Source organism: Elephantulus edwardii, unplaced genomic scaffold, assembly GCF_000299155.1.
Source record: "Elephantulus edwardii isolate Elephantulus edwardi_28Jun2011 unplaced genomic scaffold, EleEdw1.0 scaffold00029, whole genome shotgun sequence".
NCBI lineage: Eukaryota > Metazoa > Chordata > Mammalia > Macroscelidea > Macroscelididae > Elephantulus > Elephantulus edwardii.
The window spans coordinates 4,083,689-4,102,358 of NW_006399779.1; the positions used below are offsets into that span (position 1 = coordinate 4,083,689).

The 18,670-nt window shown below is 39.7% G+C and overlaps 1 protein-coding gene across 5 annotated transcripts in view; it reads right to left on the reverse strand.

Annotated features, from left to right (window-relative positions):
• Positions 1–1,801: 1,801 nt before the first annotated feature.
• The window catches only part of BDNF (brain-derived neurotrophic factor), a 63,837-nt gene continuing 46,968 nt past the window's right edge, over positions 1,802–18,670 (reverse strand). For 3 of the 5 annotated variants that reach the window (XM_006883713.1, XM_006883715.1, XM_006883716.1), the window contains exon 2: positions 1,802–3,595. In XM_006883713.1, coding sequence (XP_006883775.1) covers positions 2,831–3,595 — 765 coding nt within the window. In that variant the 3' untranslated portion in view covers positions 1,802–2,830. Of the gene's footprint in view, positions 3,596–10,700; positions 10,737–18,670 lie in introns of those variants that run through there. The other 2 variants (XM_006883717.1, XM_006883714.1) reach the window with 2 other exon arrangements.

Below are 18,670 nucleotides of genomic sequence, written 5' to 3' on the forward strand. Positions count from 1 at the left end.
ATACAATAAATATTTTTTGTTTGTTTTACATGGTGAATAATATCTTTTACCATAGAGAGAACAAGGCCACAGACATTTACTTACATTTTCAATGGGAATCACCATAAAAAAAGCAACAGGCCTGCTGCCATGCATGAAAAACACTTCTGCCACAAAGGGACCACAGCAAGACTTTTAAAAACCAGAAAACGAAAACAGAAACAAACAGCAACAGTGGGAAATTTCAACAAAATAAATCTTAGATCAACATAAATCACCAAGCATGTGACTGTGATGTATTTTATTGGGTAAGAGAGCGCCACTGAGCACAGACTTGCTGAATGTCTCCTATCTAACCACTAAACAGATCTGGCCCTTGCAACACTTTGAGACACTGATGACGACTCTGTGTGTGAGAGACTGTACCCTTCAAAAAGAAACTACAAAAATGCATACAACAGATATTCCAAGCATTCATTACATGTTAATAATTACAAAGATAACATTTTCAAACGGCACAAAACAAACCTGTATTATGTAGGATTGAAGAACATTTGATTCCTTCTCTAAATGACAGGTACACAGATGGTACCGTAAACGTAGCTAGTTCTAAATGAAAGACTGAACAAACAGAAATGACTTGCTGATGGTAGCTTCATTCTCTGGTTAAGGTGGTCATCCTTTTTTGCCTATCTCCCACCCTGCTAAGATGCAGCAATTAGTTTAGGACCTTCTTCTTCAACTCTTCTACTCTGACCAAGTCTGAGCACTCTCATTTTCACATCTGGACAACGGTGAACAGGCTTAGCACTCATTCTCATGGAGGTCTATTTTTCACAGAACCACGGAGACCCCCTCCCAGAGTCCTGACTTGACCTCTTCTGGGCCAAAATGACAGAGATGGGGCAGAGACCTCCCCCATGAAGAGAGGATGGAGAGGAGGCTGCTGTGGACTTCTCTGGGAATAAAAATTTGGTGTCACGTCAGCCCTATCATCTTCAAACTTTGGTGTTCTGCACATCCAGACACCTTCCTGGTGTAGTTCTGGATACATTTTTCTTTTCTATTGGTGGTAGTTTTTGTCATTTAGGTCAGAATTTTGGGGCCTTTCCCTACCCCCTTGCCAAAAATTCTGAAAAAAGATAAAACCCTGATTTCCTCAAGTCAAATTTCACAAGCAATAAGTGTTCGTGTAGCAAAGACACATCTCATTGCATCAATCTGATCATAATTCCACATTTGGCTCCTAACCAGCTTTAGGCAAATCTAGCTTTATCCAAAATGAACAGATTACTGGGGCGGGGCGGGGGGTGGGGTGGGTAAGTCTGCTTTAGCAGGGTCCTCCTTGGAGAACTTCTTGAGCAGTTAGATAATGTAGGCACTTAAAGCATGAGGTCCAAGCAGCTTGACACACAGATCATTCCAGAGTCACCTTTGAGAGTCCTTCAGAGGCCTCCCCTTTGGAATGTCTCAAGTACTATTCCCTACCCTGGCCTTAGACCTCAGGATGGCCACTCAGAGATTCCCCCTGGAAATGGTATGTCAGCTCCACACAGCCTCCGTATTAACTGATCTGAGTCATTTCATTGGCAATGTGGATTCCTACTCTGCTCTCAGTATTTTTGGGTCCATATAGAACACCACTTTTTTGCTTAACAAGACACTTTATGTCCATGATTTTGTCCAAGCTTTATCATGATTAACCCAAATGTTTATTTCCTTTTTTTTTTTTTTAATCTTTCCTTTGGGTTGTTTTTCTTTTCCCCCTCTAATAAAAAATAATTTAAAAAAAAAACAAACCCAGAAAACAAGAGGCAATCACTGTTCTCCATGCTTATACGAACATCACAATATGACAATTTTTTTTCAGTTGTTCAAAGCAGTGGTAAATAAAGTATTTCAAAGAAGGCAACTGATAGTTGTCCACAGGAAAAAAAAAGGAAAAATAGGGAGGGGGGGCTATAGGGAAGAGAGGGAAAGAATGTGCTCTATGCAAATACAAGGTTTTTTTCAACAAAAGCAGCTTCCCCTGACAAAAATGCCCAAAAAGAGTGAGCGGAGCCTGAGAGGTGCATCATGGGAAGTGGAGTGCAAGCATTTCATTTAGTTGCCTTATTTTTTTTTATTCACTTCTCAGTCATCTGATTGATACTGCCAACATCTTTACAATATACAAGTGAATCTTTTATCAACTAGAACATATATTGGAGGAATTCTTTCCCCATCCCTACTCCCTATGGAAACTTAAAAAAAACAAAACAAAACAAAACAAACACAAAACAAACAAAAATAACCCCCTCCCATCCCCATCCCCTAATCCAGTAAAGCGATGACAACAGCACCTTGACATTGTTTTAATTCCAACGCGATCAGAAGTTCAAAGCAGTAAAACAGAGAGAGTACTAACAAGAACGAAGATACTTACTGTCTAAAATGTAAACGGAATGTTTTGGTTCAAATTTTTGTTGTGTGTGTGTGTCTGTTTTTTTTTTGTTGGTTTTTGTCTGTTTTTTTAAAGAGGACAGTTTATTATCAATTCACAATTAAAGTAGCATGCAATTTATTTTTTTTTTTTAAACTTTTTTACGTTTTCAATTCTTGGCAACGGCAACAAACCACAACATTATCGAGGAATGTAATGCAGACTTGGAAAGTTGTGCGCAAATGACTGTTTCCCTTCTGGTCATGGATATGTCCAATAAATAGATTGTAGAACCACTGTACTGTATAAACTTCATTTATACATGCAGTTCATAAAATTATTTTTTTCTTAACTGAATAATTTACCCTGTTATGTATATATACAAATAGATAATTTTTGTCTCAATATAATCTATACAACATAAATCCACTATCTTCCCCTTTTAATGGTCAATGTACATACACAGGAAGTGTCTATCCTTATGAATCGCCAGCCAATTCTCTTTTTGCTATCCATGGTAAGGGCCCGCACGTACGACTGGGTAGTTCGGCACTGGGAGTTCCAATGCCTTTTGTCTATTCCCCTGCAGCCCTCTTTCGTGTAACCCATGGGATTGCACTTGGTCTCGTAGAAGTATTGCTTCAGTTGGCCTTTCGATACAGGGACTTTTTCAAGGACTGTGACGGTCCCGCCCGACATGTCCACTGCAGTCTTTTTATCTGCCGCTGTCACCCACTCGCTAATACTGTCACACACACTCAGCTCCCCACGGCGGGCAGGGTCTGAGTGGCGCCGGACCCTCATAGACATGTTTGCAGCATCCAGGTAATTTTTGTATTCCTCAAGCAGAAAGAGAAGAGGAGGCTCCAAAGGCACTTGACTACTGAGCATCACCCGGGAAGTGTACAAGTCCGCGTCCTTATTGTTTTCTTCATTGGGTCGAACTTTCTGGTCCTCATCCAGCAGCTCTTCGATCACATGTTCAAAAGTGTCAGCCAACGACGTCAGGCCTCTGGAACCTGCCTTGGGCCCATTCATGCTCTCCAGAGTCCCATGGGTCCGCACACCTGGGTAAGCCAAGCTGCCTTGTCCTCGGATGTTTGCGTCTTTCATGGGGGCAGCCTTCATGCAACCGAAGTATGAAATAACCATAGTAAGGAAAAGGATGGTCATCACTCTTCTCACCTGGTGGAACTGTGAGGAGAAAGCAGAGAGAGGACACGAAAGTGGTTAGAGCTTTCCTTCACAGGGCTGCAACGGGGCCCAGCTGACCAGAATTCCAGGCCAGCCTGTGGGGGTCAAGGTTTCTTACGGATTGATGATAAACTCCAGCTGCACTACACACAACTTAATGTCAGTGGTGCATTAAATGTGGTTTAATATAAACCAGAGACGTGCAATGTTTTCCGTAAGATTTAGCATATATACTAAAGCAAGATTAGCTGGCTGATGAACAAGTGGGGGAAAAAAATATTATAGCTTCAAGTTCTCCTCTTTCCTCCCACTTTAGCAGCTTTGTAAATTTAATTTTTAATGATCTCTGCTCATGCTGTCACTGGAAACACAAAATCAGAAATGTTACTAAGCAACAACAGCCAGTGTAATAGTAATTCTTCCCTTCCTTCAAGTTAGCACCATGGCCCTTCTGCAGAATGTGACAGGAACAGCAGTGGCCTGAGGGTCTGAGTGGGTCCTTCCAGCTATGAGATGTCTAGGCATGAACAGCACAATGAAACAGACATCAGGGAGCTTTCACATAAAGGGCCTTTACATTGGTGGGATGGGTGTTTGGGGTTTTCCCCCCACCCTCATACAGCAAAGAAGACTGATTATTTCCTTAAGCCATTCTGTTTTACAGATAACGAAACAAAAGGCTATGAACGACTTGCCTTCTGACATAAAGAAAAGTTTATACTGGAACTAAGGTCTCCCTGCTCTGGGTCCAATGTTCTTTCTACTACACCTGGGTGGTCATAACTGAAAATGTTTTGCTTATTTCCAAACACAAATCATTTTCTACACATTGATTTTAATGATGTGTCTATGCCTGGGGCTGATACCATGAAAACAATGTGTCCGCTTAAAAACTAGAAAAGTCAGAATTAAAAAGATGAAGTAAATTTCAAATGCCTCCCATATGCAAACTCCATGCTTATCTCCACCAACTTTCTGAGGCCCCTTAACCCATGGTTTTTCTGGCTAATACACAGATCCATCTAATGAAGCTCAATGCCTTTCTTTACTGGAGGTGGGTCCAGTATGAGAGTGTGTGTCCACATGTATACATGTCTCTGTGTGTGAGAGAACTCTGAGTTCATCATTAAGAGCTCAGTGATATTTTGAACATTTTAGAATTAGCAGCTAGTGCTTCTTTCTGTGCTTTTGAAGTTTCCTGGGAAGTCCCTTAACAGCATACCACAAAATTAATCTTTCCTGTTTGCCAGAGGGTTACTCTACTCTATATTTGTCTCTAAATCTACAAGCATGCTCTAGGAAGCCAATTAGAATAGATGAACAAGCAGAATAAAAACATACCTACAGACCAACTCAAGGATATCGTCAGATGGTGAAGGACTTTGTAATCACTTACCTGAAGCGTCGAGCCCCTTAGTTGTAAAAAGAAGTGTTTCCCAGCCCTGACCCTCTAACTTTGTTTCTACATCTCAGTTGCAGAGCAAAGACTTATGAAAAGACACACATATGCCCTGGTTGTTTTGTCCTGCATACTGATAGGAGACCAGCCCAAGATTCCATTGGTAACTGAGAAGGCAACCTACCTCCAATCAACAGGTCATGCTGCAGAAATGGGTAAAAACTCTGCTACTGGGAAGGGAATGCTTTATATTCTTCACTTCTGTAAAGGATCATATATTCTGCTACAAAGACATCATTACCAACACCAAACACAAAAGCAAAGTTCCTTGTAGATTGATTCTCACTTTGCAAAAATAGCAAACATGCTCCACTTGGATTGCACAAGGTCTGAGTTAAGGGAGGGTACACTACTTTGTATAAAACCCAAACATCCATTCTGCTAGAATTCTCTGGTTTCTGAGGCATCAATGAAATGGACCCTATATAGATGCTTCTGTTGCTGGCAGGCTGCAATTATACTCTTTCTCCTAATGATCCCATTCCAAATGAAAATGACCCAAGAGTCACTTGAATTTAGGTGAAGTTTAAATGAAAGAAACAACTACAGAAAATATTACCCTTCTTCTAAAATTACACATTGCATCTCATTTAGTACTTCAGTTCACAGTCACTTACTGATTTGTTAATTATGTTCCATTTTCATTGGTAAGCTTTCTGAAGAAATGGATCCTGTCTAATCTCACATAATAGTTAAGAGAATAATATAATAGCATCTGCTGCCAAATTATTAAGGAGCAATGGCGTCAGTTTGAAGACTAAGATGCACCTGATTCAGTCCATAGTCTTTCAGTCACTTGCTATGCATCTGAGAGCTGACAAGTGATAAGAATGACAGATGAATTGATGCCTTTGAATTGTGGTGTTGGACAAGAGTGCTGAATATCCCATGTACTGCCAAAAGAACAAGCAGATAGATATGTTTTGGAGAAAGTGCAGCCAAAGTTCGCCTTGGAGGCAAAGATGATGAAGCTTCATCTTACATACTTTGGGCATGTTGCCTGGGAAAGCGTCATCATGCTTGGAAAGGTGGAGGGATAGTGATCTATAGGAAGACCCTCAACCAGGTGGATTGACACAGTGATTGTAGCAATGGGCGTGAGTGTGTCAGAGGCTGAGGATGACAGAGGATAGGCTAGGGCTCAGACCTGTTGTTTACAGGGTTACTACGAGTCATACTCAACTTGATAGCACTTAAGAGCAACAACTACCACCCACTGCCATCAAGTCAAATCTGACTCACATAACCCTGAAATAGTGTCCAAAACCAAAACTACTGCCATAGTCAGTTATTACCCATAATGACTTCTCCACTGAGTTTCTGAGACTGTAAATCTTTATGGGAACAGACTGGCCATCATTCTCCCATGGAGCAATAAGTGGATTTGAAAGGCCGGCCTTTGGGTTAGAGTCTAATAGATTATGCACCATCAGGCCTCCTTATAAAGTAATAGTAGTAAAAGCTTATTGATGATTTTATTAAACTAAGGGAAGATAGTTCTACAATCATTTTGATGGGAAGTCTTTTAATGTGGAAAGTACCAGTCAACTCAGGTGAAGTGCAGACTGATTAACCCCAAATGATGTATTTTAAGGAATGTGATAGATGGTAATTATCAGAGACCATCAATCTCTTGAGTTCTTCTAATAGAGCTTCACAGATGAATAATTAAAAAGGAACTAAGACTATAACATACTAACTGCCCCGATTTCCTGTGTGGTTTAGACCAACAGGAGACTCAGAATTGTCAGTAATAAAACTAAGGGTAAATTTTGAAGTTTTCAGTCTTTCAACTTTCTACTCCTTTTTCAAGGAGTCCAGGGTGCAGTAGCTAAACACAGGGTTGGTGACCTCTAAAGTGAGCTGTTTGAACTAAAAAAGGTTCCATAAATCTACTTCCATAAAGATTATAGCTTTTGAAACAATAATGCAAGTTCTATCCCTCCTACAGGTTATTCTATAGGTTAGGATAAATCGGTTTTCCTTTTTCCTCACTAATTTCTTCATAAACCATTTTAGATATTCTATTAGGAAAATCAAGAGAGAGAAATTCATTAATTACAATTATACTTTTTATAATATATTAATAATTACTATAATCACTTTTACAGGCTGCTTTAGTAGTCTAGTGGTAACAAGCTGTGCTGCAATGCTGAAGACACATGGTTCAAATCCACCAGAAGCTTTGTGGGAGAAAGATGGCCAATCTCCTCCCGTGAAATTAACTGCCTCTGAAAACCCCATGGAGGGTCAGCTATAGGTTGGTTCCAACTCCATGGTACACAACAACAATCACTTTTACACCAAAGATAAAATGACTGTGTAATATTGTGAAACAGATCATTAGCCTAGGTATCTTTATGTAAGCAATAAATTTACTCGTTTTCTTTAGTTCTGCAAAGCTTACAACAAGTAATGCTTCCATACCTATATAATGCTAGATTTTCTTAGCCCTCATTCTTGGAAAATGCAATCTGGAACAGGTTTCATTTAAACATGACATATCTATAAACTTCCCATGAGTCGTAAACATTTAACGAGCTGACGAGCCAAGACAGCATGTTCTATGGCTGTAATAATAACTGGAGTTTGTCTAAAAGACTGTGGAATAGTCACATGTATTATTGCATTTGACTTTCACAAAGACACAGGATAGATACTATTATCTAACATAAAGTTATGATGGCTCACACAGGTTATGTAGCCTGTCCAGGGTCACTAAGCTAGTTTGCTTGCCTATTCTTTTACTATCAGTACACGCTTCTGGAACTAGAAAGGCGGCGCCATGGGGTCAAGGAAAAGACTTACAAGGTGTGAACACAATTTCCTGCAGTTATGTGCTTTCTGAAGTCTAACTTTCTAAAGTCAACATCATTAAGGAACACTCACTTGGTTACTTCAGTGAATAAAATTTCAGATAACAGTGGTAAAGGGCTGTGCTGCATATACAAAGGCACACAGTTCAAATCTACCAGCTGCTCTGCAGTAGAAGGAGAACAACATCCTCCAGTGTGGTTTAATGCTTCTGAAAACCTGCCGGAGGGTCAGCTAAGGAGTCGGTTTCAACACAACAAACTAATAAAAAAAAAAAAAAAATCAGAGATGCAGAAACCAAGTTTCCACAGTCAAAGCTAAGAAGACCCAAACAGTAGTACAGACATCACAATCATTTACTCATTGCTGTCAAGTAGGAACCAACTCATAGCTGACCTTCCAGGGAGTTTCTGAAGACTGTAAATTGCACAAGAGGAGACTGCTCAACTTTCTGCTGGTGGATTCCAATCTCCTCCAAAACATTGCCGTTGGGTCTGTAGTACAAGTCCCTATGGACTACAGTACAAGGGTTCTCAAGGGAGGGGGAATAAACAGTGCACAGCTTGTTGGCTACCAGTCCATTTGGGTCATAAGCAACAAGGAGAATGGTAATGACGGAGAAATTAGCGGTTAATATTTAATCCCCTATATATCATGCAAACCTATTAAGAGATTATACATGAAACCAGTTAAAAATCAATATAAAAAATTTTTAGTTTGCATCCTTCTCTATATCCATCTATCAGTTTTACTTTCTTCAATCATTCATCAAACAAAGATTCTTACCTCTAAACCTCACAGTCTAGGGACAAAGTAGGAAATACAGGTAGCTAACTAAACTATAAAGGTAGGGATGAAAGGTAATAGATAAAAAGCTACAAAAGAAGGAAGCGACTTGCAGTTAGGGTAATCAAGTAATGGCTGAGGATGGGGAAAATGTGAATATCTTCAGAAAAGTCTCTAGAGGATGGAAGGCAACAATGGTTCAAGGCACTAAGGGACACGTTTCTGGGAAAATGCATTCTTGAAATAAGAACAGTGACCAATAAAACAGAAAGACTGCCAGATAATGAAAAGCTCTGAGGATGATGCTAAAGAGTTAGAAGAGCCTTATAATCACTAATGAGAGTTTTTGAGCAGGGGAATGCTTTGAGAAGATCAACTTATTACACTATGTGGGAGGATGTGAAAGAATGATAGACAGGAAGAGACAAATTAATTCACTGATTTTGTTCTTAATGGCTTGAGACTTAAAAAAATAAATATTAAGCAATTACTTAAGAGCTGGGTTAAAGGCCTAAATATATCTTTGAACATGTATTTATTTATTTATGTAATTGGGGTTTTTTTTTAGACTGAAATGAGTTGCAAAAAAGAGGTTAGAGAGCAGCGCACAGAGCTGAGGGGTAACCCTTACTAATGTCTGGGTTGGCAGAAAGGAGAGGTGGGACTATGAGAGGTGGAGGGAAGATGGGACTACAAACTCTCATTCCAATTATAATTACACTGAACTTTGGTTCTACTGTTCAGCACTTTTAATTCACAGATCTCCAAACACTCTGCAAATATTAAATAATTAAGACTCATAGGACCCCAGAGGTGCAGGTAACTATAATTATCCCCACTTTGTACAGGAGGAAAGAGGACTAGAGTTTTTAATCAACTCATTCACTTACTGTTGTTCCCCTGATAGAACAAGGTCAGAACCTCAGATTCCAAAGGAAAACTAGGGCTTAAACTACAGGGACATGGTTTTTCCATCCCACTGCATTATTTCTGCACCATTTCCCAGTACTCACATATCGCTTAGCCAGTAAGTCTATAAAAACAAACAAAAAAAAAGAAAAAAAGAAACCTAAAATTCTCAAAGTCCTTAAAGAAACTAATTGGTTTCAGACCCATGAATGCAGTTGGGGGATGGGGGGGGGGTAAATTTAATGAGCATTTAAGATGCTCAGCTTACCTTGATGCCCATTCAACTGAATCTAAGAAATACTTGAGCAAAAGTCAGCTCATAGTGCAAGTGCCTCAGGCCGTGAAGGATGTAGCTTTAAAAATGTAGTTTTCAACCATAGTTTACTGTATATTTCTGAGAGTATCCAAATCCACTCTTACAAAACACTGAACTTCATATCGGAGTACTCTCTGTTCTCCTAGCACGCCCATGGAATTCAGTGACTCTCACAGACATTACTTAATATTCCTAAGAATGCCAGAGAAATTGCTGATCATTTGTTTATACCTGGAGTGATATGTTTGTAAATACTGCAAGAAAAAAACAAACAAACAAAAAGTATTTCCCTGGGATTATTCATTTGACCAATAAGTTTAGTGAATATTCATCTTTGATAAAAAGTACATAGTCTTGGTCCTCCTCTAGTCCTCTCTTCTCTACAATCTCTCCCTAAATAAATACTTTTCTATTGATGGGGGTGGGGGGGGGTCTATCCCAAGAGTACAACTAGACCACAAAAGGCCATGGAATGGTTAGATTTTCTTTCCTAAATTCCTACATAAAGCAAGTTGTACAGTATTTTGCTTAAGTTAGGTTCCCTATAATTTTCCTTTATGACTGGTAATATATACACAGCACTTTGAGGGATACAACTAAGCAAGAAAAAGAATTCTTAAAGTGAGCTCAATTAATGGCATAAAATTGGGGATAAAAGAGAAGAAGTTTCTAGTACAAGGATCTGGACTAAGGGCCCCCACCTGCATGTCAAACCCAGGTACAACACTGCAGCCATCCTAAAGACTCTAAGTTCTTCCATCACTACCGCCCTATGAAACTTGGTTCTACAGTAACACAGGCTCCCTGAAAACCAGAATCACTTGGTTGAACAAGCCCCGTCTATGTCCTGCCCTCAGCCTTCTCCTCCCAGAGCAACAATGGCCCCAACAGTGCCTATTTCCTGTCTCTAAAGACAGCCTAGCAGCAGGCATACCAAATCACTTGCCTATAACATGAGGTTTTTCTGAAAATGTCTTTACTTCTTTTATTTTAAAACTATTCTTGCTTAGTTTAAAAGAACCAAATGGCAGTTGACATGCATGAAAAAGCTTAACCTTTTTAATCAGGATTCTATTCTTTTTTTAGAACTTCAGGAAATACTTCTTACAATGAGCTAAAGTTTAGATATAACAATATTCTAACTACTATGTTGTCAAACAAAGTGTTTTATTTATTAAATTCCCAAATGGGGCAGACATTGATGTTAATTGAGAAGAGTCTATCTCCTGTTTCTATTAAGTTTCAACGACCCACTTTGTAATGATTGGAAAAAGCATTAGTAAATTTCACGTTTAATGACAGGTATTGATCTCTACCACTACTATGAAATCACATGAGAAAAATTTCCTATAAAGGACAATGGCTCCGGAAATGATGAGAGAAGGACAAGAAAACAAATGCTATTGTAACACAGGAATTCATGTTGTACCTAAATATGCAGACTTTCTAATTTATAGGAAACTTTCAAGTATAAAATTTGTTTAACACACTTAGCTCAAAATAGTGAGCCCTCGTGATATTGTCTGTAAGAAGTTGTGCAGTTAACTCAAAACCAAAGCCTTCCTGGGTGTTCAAATCCGCTAGAAGCTCTATAGAAAAAAGATGGGTAATCTCTCCTATGTGCCTTACAACCTCAGCTATGAGTCAGTTCCGACTCAATGCCAATGAGCACTGAATAGTCTCAAAATAGGACCCATGGTGATGCAATGGTTAAGTACTCAACCACTAACCAAAAGGCTGGTTCACAAGTTGGTTCACCAACTGCTTCCACAAGAGAATTCGGCAGTTGCTTCCACAAAGATTATAGCTGAGGTGCAACCACTGTGGAAGGCAGTGTGGCGCTTTCTCAAAAAGGTGCAAATAGAGAAACCATTTGACCCAGCAATTCCACTACTGGGAATATACCCGAAAGAGACCATAACCAACATCCAAGCAGATATATGCACACTCATGTTTATCACGGCTTTGTTCACAATAGCAAGGAGTTGGAAACAACCTAAGTGCCCATCAACAAAAGAATGGATAGAGAAGCTGTGGTATATTCACACAATGGAATACTATGCTGCATTGAAAAACAAGGAACTCATGCAATATTCTTCAAAATGGGTGACTCTGGAGGACATGCTGAGAGAAGGATCTCAGTCACAAAAAGACAAATACTTCATGGTGCCACTGTTGTAAAACAGGACATCAGGGTTGGGGGGAGACTGAGAAAGATTAGTTCAATAATGTATACTGCATTGAAAAAGATGAGGGAGAAAACTAATTAAAAGGCATAGGTGATTAGGTATTTTTGTCATAACAGAAGTCCAGAGCGAAGGCTGCATCGTGGAGTGGACCTGGGGGGAGGGATTGTAAAACAATTGAAGAATTTTTCTTTTACTTTTCCAAGAGGGGAGTGTACTGGGGGGGGAGGTTGGGAGGGGAGAAAAGTACAACAATGAATGAATGGAGATCCAAAGTCTCTGTAAATTTTCATTGAAATTAATAATGTTGTTGTTGTTGTTATGTGCCATCAAGTCGCTTGCAACTCATAGTGACCCCATGTACAAGAGCTCTAAATGCCGTTCTATCCTGTGCCAACCTAGCCATCCTAAACGCACTTATTCCCACCACTCCAGTCACAGAATCGATCCATCTCATCGAAGGTCTTCCTCTCCTTCACCACCCCTCCACTCTGCCAAACATGATGTCCCTCTCCAAGGACCAGTCCCTCCTTGCAACATGCCCAAAGTATGTCAGACGAAGCTTCAGAATCCTTGACTCCAAGGAGCATTCCGGCTTCACCTTATCCAGGACAAACCTGTTTGTTCTCCTAGCAGTCCATGGTATATTCAATACTCTTGTCCAGCACCCCAGCTCAAAGGCATCAATTCCCTTTCTATCATCCCTAGTCACTGTCCAACTCTCTGATGCATAGCACGTAATTGCAAAGACTATAGCCCGGATCAGGCGCACCTTAGTCTCCAGCCTGACATCGTTGCTCTTCAGTACTCTTGAGAGGTCCCTCACAGCTGACTTTCCCAATGCAATTCATCTCTTGATATCCTGGCTGCTGCTACCAAGAGTGCTGATTGTGGAGCCAAGTAAACTAAAACCGTTATCTCAATCTATTCACCATCCATAGTGATGCTGCCGATTGGCCCAGTGGTGAGACTCTTAAAAAAAAAAAAAAAAGATTACAGCTGAGGAGACCCTATGGGGCAGTTCTATTCTGTTCTAGGTTTGTGTTGAGTTAGGATCCACTGTACCGCACACAATAATAGTCATGAACTTCAGATTATTTGAGTGTTACAGTTTAAGTGTATCCAGGCAGTTAAAATTTGTTAAAGTACCTCAACTACTGAAGGAATATAGGGGGCCTAAAAATGAAGGGTTTTGGGAAACACAGGTCTAGAATAAACTTGCAGAGGCTAAAATGAAAACAGAAAAAAAATCCCCAAAACCATGTCTCTCAGCCTTCACATCACCTGAAAGCTTGTAAGAAATGAAGAATCTCAGTTTTCGACCATCCTGTAATTCCTATGAATTTCACTTACTAAGTGAGAAACTACATTTTAAGAAGATTCATATAGGTCAAGATAGATAGTACACTTAACGGAGTTCTAGTATCCTAGCTGCAAGAAGCTGTACTGTAATCCCTAAGGCACATGGTTAGAATCTACAAGCTGCTCTGTAGGAGAAAGATGGGCAATCTCCATCCATGGGATTAACTGCCTCAGAAAAAAAACAATGGAGGGTCAGCTATGTGTCAGTTCTGATGTAATGGTACACACAACAAGAATGATATCAAAGGGTTAAAAACAACTCAAGTACTAAGATACATTCTTGTCATGCCACTGGACTACCTATAATCTTCATCTTTGAACTTGCTTTAATGAGACATTCATTATGTGGGGAAAATTATCTTTGCTTTTGTAATGGTGCTACATAAAATGCTGCTTCTCTTTATGTCAAAAGGCTTTTCCACTATTGTGTTTATACTATAAAGTGCAGGATATCTATAAACACAACTGGCTGAAGGAGAATTTATAGAGTGCTACTGACCTAAATTTGGACTTTCACTCAATCATTAATTTTTATCTAAATGCAACAAGGCAAGCACAAGCATGATTGGCATCCCTGCCCACTTACACAGCCAACATCACTCACTCAATCAGAATACTGCTGGACAGGGTATGCCCAGCTGCAGCAGGTGGAGCATTTCCAGGCACATTTATATCACTTTCAGCCAGATGTCTCTGGTACTTCTGAAGGGATTTGGGGTGTGTGTGTGTGTGTGTGTGTGTGTGTGTGTGAGTTTTCTTTCCCCGGAAAGGGAGAAATAGAGACAGAAACAGGAACTGACTGACTTACTCTTATTTCTACACTATTACTGAAACTGACACAGCTATCTCCTACAAAGTACCATGAAATTAAAACACAATCAACAACGGCCAATCAAAAAACCTCACAAAAAGAAAACAGCAGCAGTAGCAATAACAAAACCCACCCCCAAACAGCAAAAACTCTAAAACAAATAGATCTATATCAAGTACCAATTACCCTTTGACAGCTCAAATCTGATAAAGTGTCTAGTGGGCAACTTGATTTTTCAAGTTCAGTTCCAAGATCTCAAATAATTTAAGAATAAAGTACCCTACTCTCAACAAGCTGGACTGACACCATGATTGTAACAATGTAAGAGCATATTAGAGATGGTGAGGATAATACATAATAAGGCAAGGTTCTTCTGTTGTTCATAGGGTCACTTTGACTGGTAGTTGATTGGAAGGTACCTAACAACAACAGTAGTTAATAGTTGCATGCAAAGTACTTTGAAGTGGTTGATCAAAGCAAATCTATTGCAGGAAAATTCTTGATTTCAGAAAAGAATTTTAAAATATTCTTAAGGGAAGGAATGGTATATACTGCATTGCAACAGATGAGGGAGAGAACTGTTTAAAAGGGATATATGATTAGGTATTATTGTCATGACAGGAGTCTTGAAGGCTTTACAGTGTAGTGGGCTTGGGGGGAGGGATTCTTGGGGGGAGGGATTCCATAGCAATGAGTTTTTCTCTTACTCATCAAGAAGAAATGTAAACTGGGTGGGAGGGTGTGTGCAGAGAGAAAAGTGCAACAATGAATGGCTGGAAACCCTAAGTCGCTGCAAACTTTCATTAAAATTAATTAAAAAAAGGGGGAAAAAAAGAATGAAGTACCCTAGAGCATAAAAAAAACCAACACAAACCACCATAAAACCAAAAAATAACCCCACCTAAATTTTCAAAGAAATCAGAGGTGAACAACATTAAAAGACATAATGTGATAGTTTTATAAGCAGAACCAAAGATTTTTATTTATTTATTTATTTATTAGAACCAAAGATTTATCCATTGTTTAAGCTTTTTACAAAGGACTGTAAAGATTACTAGGTTCTAAATACCAAGAAGTCACCAAGTTCATCAGTACAGATGCAAATGACTTGCTGTGGGAAGTCTGATAAAGTTGCTGTTAAATAATTTACAAATGGGTGGGGCTGTGGTGACACACATACCTATTTTGCTAGGGACTATCTCAAGAATTATTGGGCTCCTCCCTTGTGCTCACATAGAAAAATACAAACCTCAACCCAGTTAAAAGGCTGCCCCTCTAAATTACAAATAAGGCACACTTAGTTAACTCAGGCTGTTTTCAAAGCCTAGTGCATCACTGTAGTACATGCTCCGGAATCTAAGAACAAGCATGCTGTGTACCTGAAAAAGAAACAGAAATAAAACTAAACTAAAAGAAGGGTGATGTAATTCCATTTCTTGTCCCTAAAGGGTAGAACATGTGGTAACTCTCTTAGACAAGAGGTTAGAGGGAATCCCCTTTTAGGAAAAGCAGTGTGGGACTACATGGTAGCTTGGAAACAAGTCAGAACAATTCCAATTGGAAAAAAAAAATCCAACCCCAATAAACAATAAAAGCAACAAAACAAAATGTAAAATTAAGAACTGTTAAGACCCTATTTTAGGTTCGCTCTTCAGAATTGGAAACTTTCGCTCAATAGTCTGCCTTTAATGTGTTGAACACTGAGTTTCTACCATGAAATGCTATGGGACTTCCAAGAGCTGTGAGCCAACACGCCCCTAGACACTGCCGAGGTACACACCATCACCACACAGATATACTCTTCCTTTTTAACTCTTAATGGACCCGAGAGCTGTGGGAAAGGCATGCCCTTCCTGGTTTTTCCACAGAGGGTGCTCCTGAAATTTTCCAAGGCCACTGTACTCCGGTGGTTAATTAGTTATCTGAACAATTTCCATTATAAAAAGAATATCTGAACATAATTAGACCCATCTTAAGTCCAAACTGGCAGCCTTCAACATCAATCATTCAGAAAGGGCTAAAAATCAGACTGGGGTGAAGAATTCCCACTGATGAAGGAGCCTCTCTAGAGTAAACCTTATTCCCTGAAGTAGAGAAAAATTTTAAAAAGCAAAAAAGGGTGAAAATCTGTGGAGACAAGAAGCTAGTTGCCTCTAGACACACAAGGAAAACATTCCTTTTTAAACTATCCTCAGGAAATCCTACGAGGAAGATAAAATTAACAAGTGAAGCCTTTTAGTTCTGTTTCTCACCTTTATGAGACCATTTTCAAGAATCGGTTTGTTAAATTCCACTGGAGCGCAAATGCACACACCACAGCCCTTCTTCTAGGCCGTGGAGTCACACAGAAGCGTGTGGGTAGATGCCAAAACATGTGTGGACATGCAACGCTTTCTGTAGAAACTCAGTGTTCTGAGCTCAACGAGGATTAATCTTGTACACACATGGAGAAAACTGGTGGTTCAACACATCCAGTTGTCCTTCGGGTTACTTTTGCATCCAACTCTGTAATTTCTTTTAATTACTTACTGTAAAGCACAGAAAAGTGCTCATTATTTGTAGCTTAATGCAGAGAGAGAGAGAAAAAAAATAATTTAAGTGTTCCCCTACCCACTGCTCCACCCCAACCCCAAACTCTTCCAAGTGTCACTGTTCATCTGACTAGCATGAGTAAGGCAGCTTCCGGGCCCAGTGCATAATGAGCCATGTGGACCCTATTCTAGAAAGTGGCCCTGCTCCAGAGCTACTATAAAAGAAAAGGAAAATATTAACATCTCAGATGACAAAAGAACCATATGGTGGTCAAAAAATATCCACATCACTGAAACCATCAAACACAGAGAAGAAAACACTCTATTTTATGGTGTCCAGAGTATTGCAACGGTGAAGACATCTATTTGTCCCCGTGCTCTTTCACGACACAAGATGTGCAAATTTAAATACCAGTATTTAAGAACTAGGAAGTTGTTGTTATGTGCCAATGAGTCAAGTAATTCACAGAGACCCTATCAACAGATTTGAGCCCTGTCCTCTTCTGTGCCATCCTTCTCACCACCCCTGACATAGCTGAGCCCATTGCTGTGTCAATTCATCTCTTTGGGGGGGGGGTCTTCTGCTCCTTCACTGACCTGCTACCTTTCCAAGCATGATGTCTCTCTTCTGGAAATAGCCTCTCAAAGCAATATGCCCAAAGTATGTGAGGCAAAGCTTCCTTATCTTTGCTTCCCAAGACTATTCTAACAGCACTTTTCCCAAGACATATCTGTTCTTTTGGCAATTCAAGTATGAAGAAAAATGTGGCATCAGGATTGAAGTAAGACTCATCAACAAGCTGCGTTAGGTAGATGACATAATCTTACTTGCCAAAAGTGAGGAGGGCTTGAAATGCCTGCTCCAGGAGATTAATGACTACAACCTTCAATATGGATTGCATCGCAACTTCAAGAATACAAACAAGCAACATCATGCTTGGTGGAGAAAAGACTGAAAATATCAATGATTTTATCTTACTTGGATCCACAATCAATACCCTTGGTTACAGTAGTCAGGAGACACATTACATTGGCAAGTTCACTATCAGGGGCTTCTCCAAAGTAGAGGAGCAATGACGTTAGCTTGAAGACCAAGGTGTGCCTGAATTAGGTCACTGTCTTTCTGATTACTTGCTATGCCTCTGAGAGTTGTCCATTGAATAAGGACACCAGAAGAGTTGTTGCCTTTGAATTGTGGTGCCAGAGAAAAGTACTGAATATCCCATGGACTGACAAAAGGATTGGGATAGGGGCCATATTTTTCTCTATATATAATTACATAAATTATATTTCTGTCTATATAATTACATACATTAAATATACATAAATCCTCTGTCATTGAGTTTATCCTGACTCATAGTGACCCAAGCAAAATCATGCTGAAAATTAACCAGGAAAGACTTGAATAGTAGTACATTGACAGAGAACAACCAGAAATACAGGCTGAGTTTAGAAGAGATTGTGGCACTTAGGGACATTATTGCCAATGTCTTGGCAGAAAGCAGACAGTACTGGAAGAATGTCTATCTGTGTTTCATTGGCATTTGACTGTGGATCACAACAAATTGTGGCTAACCTTGAAGAAAATGTGAATCTCAGAGCACTTGATCCTGCTTATACGAAACCTATATTTGGACCAAGAAGCAGCCTTCAGGACTGAGCAAGGACACACTGCATGGTTCAAAATCAGGAAAGGAGTGTGTCAGGGATGCATCCTGTCCCTGTACCTTTTCAATCTGTATGCAGAACAGATCATTTGGGAAGCAGGGCTTTATGAGAAAGCGTGTGGCATCAGGGTTGGAGGAAGATTCATCAACAATCTACAATATGCAGATGAGACAACCTTGCTTGCTGAAACTGAGGAGGACCTGAAGCACTTGCTGCAAAAGGTCAAGGGCTGT